Source organism: Heterocephalus glaber, unplaced genomic scaffold, assembly GCF_053883595.1.
Source record: "Heterocephalus glaber isolate CG9 unplaced genomic scaffold, H.glaber_assembly_v1.0 deba00001444, whole genome shotgun sequence".
In the NCBI taxonomy this organism is placed as follows: Eukaryota; Metazoa; Chordata; class Mammalia; order Rodentia; family Bathyergidae; genus Heterocephalus; species Heterocephalus glaber.
In genome coordinates this window covers 5,106,224-5,121,004 of record NW_028258297.1, presented here as the reverse complement: position 1 = coordinate 5,121,004, position 14,781 = coordinate 5,106,224, and the positions used below count along the sequence as shown (strand labels likewise).

The 14,781-nt window shown below is 55.1% G+C and overlaps 1 protein-coding gene and 1 long non-coding RNA gene across 4 annotated transcripts in view; both read left to right on the top strand.

Moving 5' to 3' along the window:
* Parvb (parvin beta) overlaps positions 1–14,781 on the top strand; it is an 81,626-nt gene that overhangs the window by 49,819 nt on the left and 17,026 nt on the right. For all 3 annotated transcript variants that reach the window (XM_004845426.3, XM_087213722.1, XM_013072553.3), the window contains 5 exons: positions 621–723; positions 8,641–8,781; positions 9,825–9,940; positions 12,350–12,408; positions 14,438–14,457. In XM_004845426.3, coding sequence (XP_004845483.2) covers positions 621–723; positions 8,641–8,781; positions 9,825–9,940; positions 12,350–12,408; positions 14,438–14,457 — 439 coding nt within the window. The remainder of the gene's footprint in view (positions 1–620; positions 724–8,640; positions 8,782–9,824; positions 9,941–12,349; positions 12,409–14,437; positions 14,458–14,781) is intronic.
* LOC110349349 (uncharacterized) lies at positions 731–5,999 on the top strand. Its single transcript, XR_002395222.2, has 2 exons — positions 731–3,724; positions 5,010–5,999. It is a non-coding gene; the product is annotated as an uncharacterized LOC110349349 (long non-coding RNA).

Sequence of the window (14,781 nt, the reverse complement as noted above, 5' to 3'; positions counted from 1 at the left end):
GAGATGCCTGTGGGGCCCTGGGCTAAAAGATTGTGCAGCGGACTGGACAGGTCCCTGTGTTAGGGCCAGTGCTGTCGGTCACAGGACCATGAACTGGACAGGGAGGGAGATGTTACCAGGAGAGGAGGGGACCTCAGGGGGCCCAGAGAGGAGGCAGGATGGGCATGTGCGGTGGGAGAGCAGAAGGCGGAGGACTCCCGGGAAAGTGCTCCTTGGGCCACTGCAGAGAGGGTGCAGGGCCACTCTGTCCTGTGTTTTCAGAGATGGTCACCAGCGCAGCGCACCAGGCTGCACCCTGCCTTCTCTTCCAGCACTCCCTGTGTCTGTTTTTACTTCTGTCCCTCCAGAGAGCATGTGTCTGATTTAATATTTCTGAGTTAGGGGAAAATAGGAATATACTGCACAGAAATCCCCCTCTACCTGCTTTCCCAGTGGACAGCCTATGTTCCCTGCCAGGAGACCCAGGGGAGTCCCAGGATTCCCTGTCACCACAGTGGGTGTATAGGCTGCCTGCTTGGAACCCCACTGTCCCAGGGCTTGGACCGACTTGGGCAGCTGCATCCCTCCCATCTGCTGCACGGTGCTGGCAGAGCGAGGCCATGACACCTGCCTCTCCCCAGGTGCTGCTGGACTGGATCAATAATGTCCTGGTGGAGGAGCGGATCATCGTGAAGCAGCTGGAAGAGGACCTGTATGACGGGCAGGTGCTGCAGAAGCTTCTGGGTGAGTTGCCGGGGCCCCGTGGACTGCACCTCCTCTGCCTGCCGTGGCTGCGTGTCACCTGTCCTCTCATGGGCCATCCAGTGGGTGCTCTGGGGGTACGGCAGTCACACACAGCTCCCAGGGCAGTTGGAGCATCTCGCCCATTGGGCACTTGTGCTGAGGGGAGCAAGGAGACGGGGTGAACACCAAGTGAGTTCCTCTGGGCTGCTTTGCCCCTTGGACTCAAACTTGCAGTCCTCCGGCCTCGGTCTCCCCCAAGTAGCTGGGATTACAGGTGTGCAGCCCTGTTCCTGATGATCTCTTCATCCAGCGTCTCATGACTGGGTGCTAGGGAGACAGTGACTCGCAGAACAGACTTGGTCCCTCGTGTCCTGGAGCTCACAGCCAAGGGGAGGTGCCTGGCCTCTCGCGTTTGTAGGGTGCTCTGGGTAAAGGCCCGGGATCCGATGCACCCTTATTATCACAGCTGGCTCTGAAAATGACCCAGGGGTGGGCTATGGTCACATGTCCCCAGTCGTCCCCCACATGCCTGTTGTTTTGGTCTAGGACCCAGCTGCACGTCCCATGGTCCTGTTCTTTCTGTTCCTTTTACCTCTAAGTTAACAACCCCCGCTTTCTTTTTCTTTCTCCCGTTCTTTGTCTTTCTTGACAATTTTGAAGGCCCAGGCCTCTTGTCCCACAGAAGACCGAGCTGCCCGGGTGTGTGGGGGATTTTCTCACGACCACGTCCAGGCCCCATGGGTGGGGCCAGGCTGTCCCTGGGGACCCAAGAGCCCCGGTCCCTTGGTAACGCGCCGGCCAGCACAGCTCTCCATTGGAAAGGTGCTTTTTGCCTTTGTGATGCATCAGCTGTCCCTGGAGGGTGGGACTCTGGGGCCAGGTAGCTGTCCTGGCACGCACAGCCCTGTGGCCGTGACTTTGATCCCCGTAGATGCTCATCTCTTAGATCACTTAGCACCTGGAGGCCACAGATGGCTGAGTTCTCGGGATCTGCTTTCCCATACACTAGCTACCATCTCCTTCTGTAAACAGGAGCTTTCCCTCTCTCCCTCCACCTTGCTTTTTCCTTTCCTTTTCAACGCACTTATGGACTAATAGATTCCTCCTATTTAAAGAGGAGCAGCGTTCAGCTGTCAGAATCAGGGAGCTGCAGGCACGTGTGGCTTCTCCTGTGTTGTCCTGTCAAGAGAGCGGGGAGCCCACACCCACACCTCTGACTGGCTCAGCACCCACAGGTCCCCTCCTTCTGTGTCCTTATCTGCACTGAGAACCTGGGTACAAAAATGTCTGTACTGCTCTCTCTACCTGCTAACAACAAAGGTAGTTCCCCAGTTCCTATCCCTGCTACTGCTACATGTGCCGTGTTTGACCCTTGATCTTAGAAGAAAGGCTGAGAAGTGACCGAGTGTGCTAAGGAGAGCACAAGGCTCCTTGGCCACTATTTTTGTCTATACAGTTTATCCACCAAGAGGAGAGTTCTGGGTTTAGAAGTTTCCGGAATTCACTGTCTTCTTTTTAAGTGGTCATGTGATCAATTGGATGCACAGTTAGGTCAGTTTATTTCTGTCTGTATTGAGTGTCTGGGTATACCTTTACTGCTTTTTAGTTTTTGTTTAGTATTCTTGACTTTGGCACATAAGGCATTTACATGGTTCAGAAATCAAAACTATAAAACGGCGCGCCTCAGCAAGTCTTAATTGCAGTACCTTCCTCCTGTGCGTCCCCGGTGACCATTTGCAGTGGATCCTGATGAATCTTTCTTAGGTTTCTCTGGGACAGTTAGCACTCACACACACATGTACTAATCTTTCTTACACAGAAGGTGGCATGTGCTGTATGGCCTTGCACTTTTCATTTAATTTAATTGAGCTACAGACATTCCACATTTAACAGTCAAGTTTCCGTGCCTGTGACTAGATCATTAAATGACTTGGTTGCTAAATGAGGAATCGTATATAGTGTGCACATGACAATATTCAGAAATGGTCAAAGGAAACTCCGACTTGATGATTTTGCTTTTATTGGCGTCACTCTTATATGCAGCACTATAATGTATAACAGAACATAAAGCTACAGGACTTTATAGTACAATCAGCAGAAATTACAGTACTGTACAGTACAGTGCAATTGGCCTCTAGCTTTACCAGTTCTGCACTTTCCTGAGCCATTTTTTGTCTTTCTTGGAATGTTTACATCATTGAGCAAAACGCTGTCATATTTTCACTTTTTTAAAAAGAGCCTCGTCAGGCCGGGGATTTAGCTCAGTGGTTTCACCACCTGCTGTGCAAGCACAAGGACCCGCGTTCGATCCCCAGTACCAAAAAAAAAAAGTTAAGAGATGTGATTAAAAAGAGCCTCTTCCCCAGGCAACACTAATTTCTCTCTGTGGCACAGCTGCGCTGAGGGTCAGATTTGACCCCTAGGTGGTCACTGGTGTTGGGGGCGGGGTGTGACATCCTGATTGGAAAGGATGAGGGGAAAGTGAGCTTTGCACTTGAGGTGTGTGATTCAGGAAGGAGGAAAATGAGGGAGCCGAGGCTGTGGTTCCAGAAGCCCCTTTGAAGGTTTGTCACCTGGTGCCCAACCCTGCCGAGGAATAGTGAGTGAATATGGAACACTCAGCATGGGGCCGGCAAGGCTCCGTCCTCACTGAGTGGTGGTTAACAAAAGTAAAGACAAAGAAATGGGGCTGTTGCTGTCCAGTTCCCTGTGGGTCCCCGAGTCCCCCTGTGGCTGGCACACAGAGCATCTTTTCGGTGGAACCAGGGAAAGAGTCCTGCAGTTCTGTGACCTGGGCCTCCTTCTGTAGGAGGCGACAGGAGAAGGGAGAGGAGAGCATTTGTCTGGTCTGCGGGACCTCGGCACCATCTGGAGACCCCAGAAGGGGTCATCGTTTGCTGCACAGCCTTTTGGTCCTCATGAAGCTCAGGTGTGGTTGTGAGGCCCCAAAGTGTCCCTCACGAGTGTCCCCTGGCAAGTGGGGATAACAGACTTCTGGAAGGTCAGCAGGAGCCCCCCAGCACTGGGTGGGGTTGGCAGATTCTCAGTCTGGGCTTCCCTTCCGTTACACTCCCGGGGTTCGATGGACCCACAGTGAGCCCAGCCTCCCCAGCAGACCTCTGCAGACGGCCGCCCCTCAGGGCTGGGGACACAGTATGTGTGGGGGGTGATTGTAGTCCTACAGGGGCACTTGGTTCAGAAGAGACAGTTACTGAGCATGGGCGGCCTGGAGGAGGTGCCTTGGGGTAGGGCAGGAGCTCCCTGTGGAGAGGGACCAAGGGCCCTGGGGACGGGGGCGGGGGGGGGGCGTCTGTGGCATACAGGCTGTGTTGGGAACATGCACAGCTCTTGTGGGCCATCTCATCTAGGAGGAAGACCTGCTGAGGTTGGGGACAGGGAACCAAGCCACGCAGCTGCCTCAAGGACAGAGGGATGGCCCAGGCCGCAAAGAGGCCATTTGGAGGGAGAGATTTGTGGGTGATTTGGTCATCGTCTGTTCATCCATTCCTTCTGCTGAGCACATATTCATGGCTTCCTCTGTGCCCCTGAGTCACGGTGGGAAGCGAGAGGGGTCCCAGCCCCCAGCACTCGTGCCGGCAGAAGGAATATGACGAGAGCCCGGAAGGAAATGGCACTGGGTTAGGGGTGGAGAGAGGCGGGGTGGGGTGTGGGGCTGCACGGTCGGCGCAGCCCTGTGGGGAGCTGGCATCCGAGCAGAGGTGTGCGCAGAGCACGGGAAGGGCTCAGCCAGGGCTGCGTGGCCAGGAGAGGCCTGCTGGGTAGAGGGGCAGGGCGGCTGGGAAGGTGCACAGGGCCAGTTCACAGCCAGCCCCCGGAAGCAAAGCTTTTCTCCCAAGTGAGAGGCTTCGTGGGCTGTTTCGAGCAGGGCCATGACATGATCAGAGTTGATGTTTTAACTTTTTTTTTTTGGTACTGGGGATCGAACTCGAGACCTTGCACTTGCAAAGCAGGTGGTGGAACCACTGAGCTAAATCCCCAGCCCTGAGTTGTTGTTTTAAAAGGTCACTTGGGCTTCTGGGTGCCGGGTGGATGAGAAGGGTAGAAGTTGGAGCCCGAACATGGATCAGGATGCCCCACGATATCCCAGTGCCAGGGGAAGTGGCATGAACCAGGGTGGGAGTGTTCCCTGAACAGCTGATGACCAGAAAGTAACATCTGTGTGGCTAAGGAGAGAATCCACATCTCAGAATCAGCTCAGGAATGAACCTGAAATATTAATCAAGATTGTTTCATTATAGTTAAAAAAAATTTTGTTTTCATTATAGTGTTTTAACTATAGCGGCTGGCGTTTTGACATCTTGCCCTGGAGCACCGCCATGGTTGTTCTCAGCTCTGCTAGGTGAATGTTGCCCTCGAGGTCTTCGGAGTGGACCTCTGAGATGACAGACACCTGTCACCTTGAAGGCTAGAGAAGTGTCTTGCGCTTGCCTGGCACAGCCCACGGGGGCAGCAAATGGTGAATCGGACCTGTTTATTAGCTACCTGCTTCCTTGAGAACCAATTATGGAGAAGACTCAGCTCCACCTCCACTCTTGGGCATGGAGCTCTGCATGGTGGCAGCGGTGCCTTTTATTGAATCTCTCCCTGTAGCTGGTGCAGCACTCACTGCCCCAAACCAATACTTTCTAATATTTTCAGAAGCAAAGGTGAGTGGTGTGCTTGCTTAAGTTTTTAATTTCTGATGCTTTCCCATGTGTCTGTGGCCGGGGCACTGTGTAACTGCATATCAGGCCTCAGGATGGGCTCTGAGCTCAGCTGTGGGTGGCAGCAATGGAAGCCAGCACCTTCCCTGGACTGTCTTACAGAGCAGAGGCGCTTACTGACTTCTCACAGCCCATCCTTCAGTTGGCTCCAGCCAGTGTGCCCCTTACTCTGAAGCTGCCATGGGTGTGAGGGTCTTGCTGCATGGCTGTAAAGAGCAATGTGAGGCTCACTGGGGCTCAGGCTGCCTTTATAGTGGAGTGGATGCTGCTCCATCTCATTTGAATGCCTTCAATAAGCACTTGAGAAGGCGATTTTAACGTCTTTTGTATGTCGAGTGGTTTGATGTACCACTTGGACTGGAAAAAAGGACAATGAATGAGAACCCTCAGATATTAACAGAGCATCAGAATGTCTTGCCTGTTCTTGTACTCGATGTAAGATGTAATTCCAGGAATGACCTTGATGTAGGTGTTCGGAAGCTCATTCGTTTTGCAAAGGCATAGGCCAAAATCAAATAAAGGATTTTGCCTGAACATCAAGGGCAAAGCTGACTTCTGTGTGTCTGTGGTAAAGTAGGACTGGTCAGGAAGAGGCAGAGCCACTGGAGGAGTGGGGGGTCGGACCCAGGACAGGGCCTGGGGTGGTGCTGCACTGGGGAGCAGTAGAGGAGGGTGGGGTGTGGGGCTCTGGGTTTGGCCACGCTCTGACAAGGTTGCATCACCAGAAGACACCGGTGGGTCCCTCTTGTTGAGAGCAGATTCCAGAAGCAGCTGCTAGACTCCTGCGGTGGGGCAGGTTCCGAGCGCAGCTGTGTATGGCTGCAGTGACCTCTCAGGCTGACTGTTTGGGGCAGAGCAGGTGCCCTGCTGGGTGCCAAGGGCTCCCAGGACACCCACTGCCCTGCTGCCAGCATACGGGCACACAACCCCCTGACAAAAGCCAGCCTCCTCCTGAGAGTTCACAGCCCACGTGGCCATAACCCACGGTCATCCACCACACTGAAGAGTCACCCCGTCTCTGTCTCTTCCTGTGCTGGGAAGATGGGGTCCAGCCCGTGGAAGCTGCTCCCACAGATGTGCCAGCTGACGCAGCTGCCACAGCCCTTAGTCCTGGCCACCCAAGATGCTATGGCTTGGGTGTGTCCTCCCCAGATTCCCCTCTTCACACCTATATTGCAGAATGTGAGTGCGTTTGGAGAAGGGTTTTTAGAGAGGTAATTAAGTTAAATGAGAGCCTGTGGGTGTTCTTTCCAACATGACTGGGGGTCCTTATAGTAAGAAAAGGTGAAGACACACAGAGAGGGAACCATGTGGTGTCGTGGGAGAAGAAAGTGTCCACATGCCAAGGAAGGGGCTGTTGGAGGAACCGACTCTGTCTGCACCTCTTCAAACTCAGGACCGCATGCTTATCTGTCCGCATCTTGATCTCAGACTTCTAATCCCCAGGTCTTGAGAACAAATCACTGCAGTCCAAGCTGCCTGTCCACTTTGTTACACAGTCCATGCTGACTGATGCAGCTCCTTCCCTTCCCTTCCACCCCAGGCCAATGTGGCCATCTTCAGTGGGCGGGATTGGTTGATAGCAGGGGACAGGTGGAGCAGGCTGGGCTGCCTGTCTCTACTGGTGGCTGGGGTGTAACTCTCTCTTTCTCTCTCTCTTTTTTTTTTTGGTACGGGGGATCCAACTCAGGACCTTGTGCTTGTGAGGCAGGCAGTGGCACCACTGAGCTAAATCCCCGGCTTCCTCCCTCTGTCTTTTCGCAAGGCCCTGTCTGCCCTGTCCTTGGCTGCTGGATCCCCATGAGCCCCACTTACTCTATTTTCAGAGTAGCTGTGTAGATTGCTGTGGGTTATCCAGCCAGGAGCTACTGGGTGCAGGTCTGGGAATGACACGTGTAGATAGGAGTTGCTTCCACTCCCTGCAAGTTGTGATTTTCCCTCATGCTCTCCTCTGCCTACCCTGATCTTATTTAGTCTGTTCCCGACTGCACTGTGGCCATCACCCACCCGCACCCTGTCCCTGCAGTGCGACCTCTCTTGTCCACACCTGCCCAGTGCCTAGGACAGTGCCTGTCCATTAGCAGGTGCTCAGTAACTGTTCCGTGGGGAAATGAATAAATGAATGATGTCTTGAGCCTTGCAGGCATTGCTGTGTGATCCCCTCACCCTGCATGGTATGCCAGAACTGGGTGTGCTTAGGGTTCTGGCTGCCAGGCAGGGAGAGAACGTTGATGTCCCCAGGGCCTCCAGAGGGAAGGCTTTAGACAGAACTTTGTGTGGGCATCGTGTGCAGGACAGAAAGCCCACAGTGACCAGCCTGGACTTGAAGGCTTCTGTGATCTCCTGGTGGGGTGGTGTGGCTGACAGGTGCTCCATGTGGATGCCTGGCAGTGGTCAGTCCCCATGTAATCACCCCCCGAGGGAATTGTGTCTCGATGCTCTGTGCCATGGCTTTTTTTGTGTGGCCGAGGAGAGATCTGTCAGGAAGCACCCTTGTCTTGGAATTAAAAGCCAGGAGGGACACCCAGGGCTCCTCCCGCTGTGCTGCTGTTAGTGGGTGTAGCCTATTGAGCTCCGAGGTCACCTGCCGTCCCCTGCACCCCACTTGCCCCTGACGGAAATTGAAGGCACGCAGGGCTGTGCCTGGGCCTCCATCTCAGTAATTGGATCCTGAACGAATGTGACAATTCTTGCCCAGGTTCCTCCAGATTGCTTCCTGCTGTCTCTTGGAAATCAGACACTCCTGAGTTCTGCAAATTTCTAATCAGACATCTTCTCGTGGTGTCAAAATGTTAGAGAAATGGAAATGGGAGTCTCTGTGCGTAGGGAGGCAGAAGCAGCTTTTAGGAGCCTTTTTATCGTCCTTATCAAACGCCTCTCCCTTCCGGAACCCACAGGACGACCTCCTCGCCTCCCAGCTCCTTCCCTGGCCTCCTGGCTCGCCTCCTCATCCGTCCCCCACCTGCACCTTGAATGACTTTCCCCTGCAGTGTGAGCACAGAATGTTCCCACACAGACTGCTTTCACCTCTCCCTCCTGGAACAGTTTTCATGGGAATAAGAATGACCTCCAAGTCCGAGGTTCCTGGGTTTGGTGATCTGCTTGTCCCGAGGACCCCCTCCCAGCAGATGGCCAGGCAGCCTTGGGACCTGCTGCTTCCTCTGACACTCGGGCTCTCGCTCTGTCCTTGCAGAAAAATTGGGGCACCACAAGCTGGATGTGGCCGAGGTGACCCAGTCGGAGATAGGGCAGAGGCAGAAGCTGCAGACGGTGCTGGAGGCCGTGCATGACCTGCTACGGCCACATGGCTGGGCGCTGCGGTGGAACGTGGACTGTGAGTGCCCCGGGGAGCGGAGCGGAGCCGGGGGAGCTCATCGTCTTGTCACAGAGTCCGGCCTTGCATTTAAAAACCAGCTCACTCTGTTGCTCTCACAGAGGAGAATCCAGTCCCTGGGACACTAGGTGACTATGCTCACACCTAAGAGCCATCAGCACTCGGCAGTTCTGTGTCCTCCCTGCTTCAAGTGGAGGAGTCGATTCTGAACTACTGGCTGTGAAGCCAGTGGGGCGGATTAGGGAGGCTGCAGAGGCGGAGGGCTCGACTCCAAACAACTGTGGTGCTGACGCTAAGGGCGACACCAAAGCAGGTCCCCAGGAGCTCACGCTGGCCTTGGGAATGTGTCAGAGTGGGCTGGATTTAGGACAATGTGACATCACAGTGTTCCCAGCACAGGCATGAGGTGGGCCATTGACTTTGGTCCTGTCCTCTTTCTCCCCTTGCGGGGCTGTGGGGAGCGACAGGTCTTGGCCCTGGTTTCCTGGCAGGTGACCTTGGATAGAACTGCCCTGTCTCACAGGGTGTAGGGATCGGGTGCCTTATAAACTGTAAAGCCCTGCATAACAAGCCTTAGTTGGGTACCCGGGGCGGGGGGAGTGGACAGTGGATAGGGCAGCCAGGAACTGACTCGGCAGGGCAGGAGTCAATGTCAGGCATCCCCAGAGCAGCATTTGCCCTTGACGTGACTCCCATGGGGGTGGCTTGATTGTACAGAGGGAGAAGCTGTCCAGTGCCAAAGATAATGACGCACATGGCTGTGACCTGTCCTCCCCACAACCCCCTGTCACTGCTTTTAAAAACATGATGCTTTTAAACATTGCTTGAACATCAGGCTCTCCAGGTGGTGGCACAAGTCACCTTCAGCCAACAAGAAAGGGGAAAAAATCCTCACAAACTAGAAATGAGATCACTGGGGATGTTTGTTAACTCTGCTTTTCCATGCTCTTTGCATCCTGGTCTTCTCGGTCTTGCTGAGCCTTGGCCTCTTGGATGCGGGCCCAGGTTCTGACAAAGACCTCCCCTCCTTCCCTCCCGGCCAGCCATCCACAGCAAGAACCTGGTGGCCATCCTCCACCTGCTTGTCTCCCTGGCCATGCACTTCCGGGCCCCGATCCGCCTTCCTGAGCACGTGTCGGTGCAGGTGGTGGTTGTCCGGGTGAGTACCCCGCCCAGAGGCAGCGGGACTTTCTCCTCCTGGAATTTTCCAGCTTTTTCTTTTCCTCCCAAGAGGCTACTTTTCATTTTCCCTCTTAACAAAATGTGTGTCTCACCCTGGCTTGGAGATAAATGATTGGAGCAGGAACAATGGTGCTGATTTAGAGAGAGGCGGAACCAGAGGCATGAGAGTGTTAAGGTTTAATTTTCCAGAATTTTGAAAAGAACATTCATTTCTCACCGAAGCCAGCGAGTCGGAATTCAATCCCCTTGAATGTGCTTATTACTCACTGGAGGAGGTTGAGACCAGCGGTATGAAATAGATCCCTACATTAAAGCCTCTCGAATTTGCTGAGTATTATAGCCATCAATTCCCCAATATCTCTTTTTCAGGTTCATTTCTCTTGATTCACTTGGAGAAGTGAAGCCAGGGCCCAGGGACCCTGGGACGGGGGTGGAGGTGGATCGACCTCTCCTCCGCATTCCCCTTAGCTTTTAGGAACACTGAGTATGCAGCAACATAACCATATATTAAGTGCCAACTAGGTACCAAGTACTCTCCTGGCTGCTGGGGACACCAAATGAGGAAAACACACTCCGGCCTGGAGGAGAAGCTGCTTCTGCCAGAGAGTTGAGGTTGTGCTCGGAACCTGGATGTTCCGGGTGTTTATGTTACTTGAGACATCCAGCTCCATGCTGTTCTCTGGGTTTTCAACTTATCTGTCCCAAGGTCTCTGCGGTCCATGAGGATCCGGCTGAGCCTGTGTTTTCCAAAGCCATCCTGACCCCTCCATTACCCTGGGAAAGGCCCTTGCTGGACTCTGGCAAAGGTCACCTGCCATGTCTCCCCATTTCCTTCCTGTGGAGGATGTTTGTGGTCGGCAGTAGTGACGCCTCCCCCCACCACCATTCCTGCGGTCCCTGGTCTTGGATACATGCTTGCTCGAAAGAGGCTGGCTAGGAAAGGCTGCCTGAGGACCTATGTCAGCCTCCGGCCCTGGCAGCACTGTTCAGGCTTAAGGTCCTGGGTATTTCCTTTCAGGCTTGCACTTTGGTCCAGGATAATCATTCGGGTCTGCAGAAATTTGAGTGACCCAAGCAGGCACTTGCTGGCACCTTCTGCACTGACCCAGGTCACAGGATTCTTTGGGCTGTGCCCAATGTGGAGGAGAGGAGAGGAGGGAGGGGAGTCTTTAGAGGACCTCTGGGCTTGCTCTCCTGACTGGGTCTCCAATCTAAGATACCAGGCAGGTGGCATTTCCTAGCAGTGTGCCCTCAGGCCAGCCACTCAATTTCACTGAGCTGCAATGACCTCCCTCCAGAACTGAGGTCATAACTACAAACCTTTTAACTCTTCAGCTTTGTGTCTCCAATGTCTTGGCACACCAGCATCTGGTGGGAGCTGATTCCAGGTTTGGGGAGGGAATAAGTGAGCTGGCGTCCTGGGCCTTCCTCATCCTGAGAATCAGGCATGACAAGGCTGCGAACAAGCTGACAGAGACCAATAGCTGTTTCTCCTTAACGAGAACTAGCACTCAGTTCCCTGAGGCTGCTCAGGAAAGGGAGGACGGCTCCAATCATGGGCACTGTCCACGGGAGCTGCCTCTCCAGGAAGCAGATTCCCGTCCCTCAGGGGTTGAGGTAGGGGCCTAAGGTGGTGACTGGTGGGCTTCACCCCATGTCACCCTGCTCCCCACCTCTGTGCATCCCTGTGCACCTGCCAGGCCCTCGAGAAGTGTGTCATGTGCTGTGTTAACCTCCCTGAGCTGCACAGCTAGTGCCACAGCTGTAGGCTTCGGACAGCAGCCTGAGCGTCTCACAGTTGAGGGCCAGAAGTCTGAATCCAGGTGTCTGAGGGTCACACACCTCCCCTTGTCCTTCCCACCTACCTGGACTTGGGGTCACCTCTCTCCTCTCTGTGCCTCTGGGTCTCTTTCCTCTCCTAATGCCGTCCATCACGTTGGAATTGGGGTCAGCATAACCCAGTGTGGCCTCTTCCTCACCGGTGTCTGCAAAGACTTGTTCCCAAGGAAGCTCGCATCCCGAGGTTCGGGTGGCTGTGAGCTTCGGGGACCCCGCTCAGGGCAGGCACAGGGGTTGTTTACTGGGTGTCCCCTGATTCTCGCCTCGCTCAGCTGCAGAGCGTATTGGCCGCCTGAGCCGGGTATCCCTCTTGGGCCAAGCTCAGCACCCAGTGTCTGGTGCCGTGTGGAGAGCGAGGATGGGAGCAGGCCAGAGGGCTCAGGGTGCCCTGTGGTCACTGCAGGGGACCTGCCCAGGTGGGTCTAAGCCGGTCTCCTGCCCGGGGCGTCTGTCTGCGCACAGCTCCCGCCACCCTGCCCTCTGTCCTTCCTCATCCCTCTGCCCACCCAGTTCTTGGGTGCTTATTTGTGTATTTTGGGGTTTTCAGAAGCGGGAAGGCCTGCTCCACTCCAGCCATGTCTCGGAGGAGCTGACCACGACCACGGAGTAAGTGGCCCCACCGCCCTGTCCTCAGTCTCAGGATGCGCTTTCCACGAAGCCTTGCACCTGGCTTCCCTTCCCCACCCACTCTTTAGTTTTTCCTTGTAGAACTGAGTTCCATCCTGAAGCCTTCGGGGCTTTCTCTCTTCCTTGGGTCGAGAGCTCTGAGTGATGGCTGGGGTGGCGTGCACTGGTTCAGGGTGCTCTCTGAGACCTGTCACTGACTTCGGCTCCCTTGAGGGAGGAGCTGCATGTCAACACCCCAGCATCCCCTGGCTGACACGGCCAAGCCCTCCCCCGATCTCTTACAGAAAGCCAGAAGGCAGACTTTTCGAAGTCTAAAAGGCTCCAAACTGATTGAAAACAGCAAATCAAATAGTATATTCAGTATATAGTTTTTAGGGACCCTCTGGCACCCCGTTCAAGATCTTTACAATCCACCACATTTGCACTTCTTGCCTGGGCCCGTCGCACACGAAGCGGTGCTGACAGAATGGACGGCCTCAGCTCGCCCACCCACTCTGTCACAGCGGCTTGTCACTGCACCGTGAATTCACACTTGGGCTTCCAGATGCCTTCTTCACGCATGTAACTGTTGGGGAGGCCCAGGAGCCCCTGTGTGGGCTCCATGTGTGGCGCCCCAGGGAGCCCTTGCCTGGGGAAGGGACCCGGGAAGAGAGCTGGGGGGATGGGGAGCACTGGGGTTCTGGGCACACGCGTGGAGTGTCCAGTGTCCAGGGTGGAAGTCAGTTTGCGCAGAGCCCCGGGAGGACACCTCAGCCAGATTCCAGGAGCCCCAAGTCCTGAGGGAGGATCTGGGGGCCCAGTCCCTGGTCAGCTGCTCAGCGAGGGGGGTCCCGAGGGTCCAGAGAAGCCACCGGCACCTCTGCAGGCCTATGCCCAGTGCCCGCCAGCATCCTGCCCAGCTTCCATCTTGGGTTTGATCCCTCCTGTCCATAGCCCTCCCGTGCCCCACTGGAGTGGATGCCTTCCTCATCCTCCTGTCAGCCTTGGGTCCATCTTGCCCAGATCTGCTTCCTGGTGCACCTCTTACAGGACCAGGTCATCTTGAGTTCTTCAAAGGCCCTGTTGCCACCACCACCTGTCTGGTCCCAGCACCTTGTGCTTCCTCTCCCTAGAGGTGCATGCGAGGTCACCCCCTCCAGGAGACCCTCCCGGTTTTTAGGTGGGAGTTCCAGGCGGAGAGTATCTTGTACACATCTTCCCTCTGGGTGCCTGGCCCATGTGGAAACATTGACTTCGCTGTCTCTCTCTCCCTGGCATACCCAGGGCTGGGCAGGGGGTGTTGATCTCTATGTGGTATTTAGCTTTGTGTGCCTGCACATAGTAGGTGTTCATGTAAATGTTTATTTTATTTTATTTATTTTTTTTGGTACCGGGGATCGAACTCAGGACCTTGAGCTTGCAAGGCAGGTGCTGGAACCACTGAGCTAAATCCCTGGCCCATGTAAATGTTTATTAATTAAGATGAAGCCAGAGGCCTTGTGCCTGGAGGGACTCGAATGAAACAGCTCTCCCTGCCTCTCAGGAAGCAGCTTCCAGGCAGGAACTGTGTGACTGCACTGGATGTCATTGGATGCTGTCCACTTTGGGGCCCAGCCCCGTGGGGCTGTGGACCTTTAGTGTTAGTGTCTCTGAAAGTGCATCGTGTCTGCATGCATGCACAGGGAAGCTGTAGCCTCGTGTCCTGAGGTCCACAGTTGGGAATCTTGCCTGCTGGGTCTGAACGTGTCCCCTGGGCATGGCTTCACTCAGCCTCTATGCCCACAAGGGGGGCGGTTTGCTGCTGAGCTGGTGAGAATGCCACCCACACATGCACCTCACATCTGTCATGGGAGTGGGATGGAATGTGGGGGTATGTGGCTGCATCACTCTCAGTGGCCCTGCACCTGGCGGGTAGGGTGACTCCTTCTGGTCACCCTGCCTGCCCCATGGTGCTGCTTGTTACCTGGGCCCTGAGGCCTCCTGACCGCTCCTTCTCCCTCTCCCTCCCTCTCTCTGTTCCTGTCTGCAGGATGATGATGGGCCGCTTTGGTGAGTCACCTGGCTGGGACGATGTGGGTGGAGGGAATCTGAGGTCCCAGCACCCTAGGGTGTCCCAGGAAGCTCCCAGGGTCACCTGGTCGGGCAGGTGGAGCTGGCCCCGTGGGCTTCCCAGCCCCTGTCTGAGCTGGGAGGGGTGGGTGTGGGGAGCCAGGTGAGGGGGGAAGGAGGGAGAGAGGAAGTGGAGCCACACGGCTGCAATCACCGCACCAGGTGGGGAGGCTGCCCCCTTGGCACGCACGTTCACGCTTAGGCTTCGATTTCCCCACCGAGGGTTTCCAGCTCAGGACTCCCCCTGGGGTCAGGCTCCTTCAG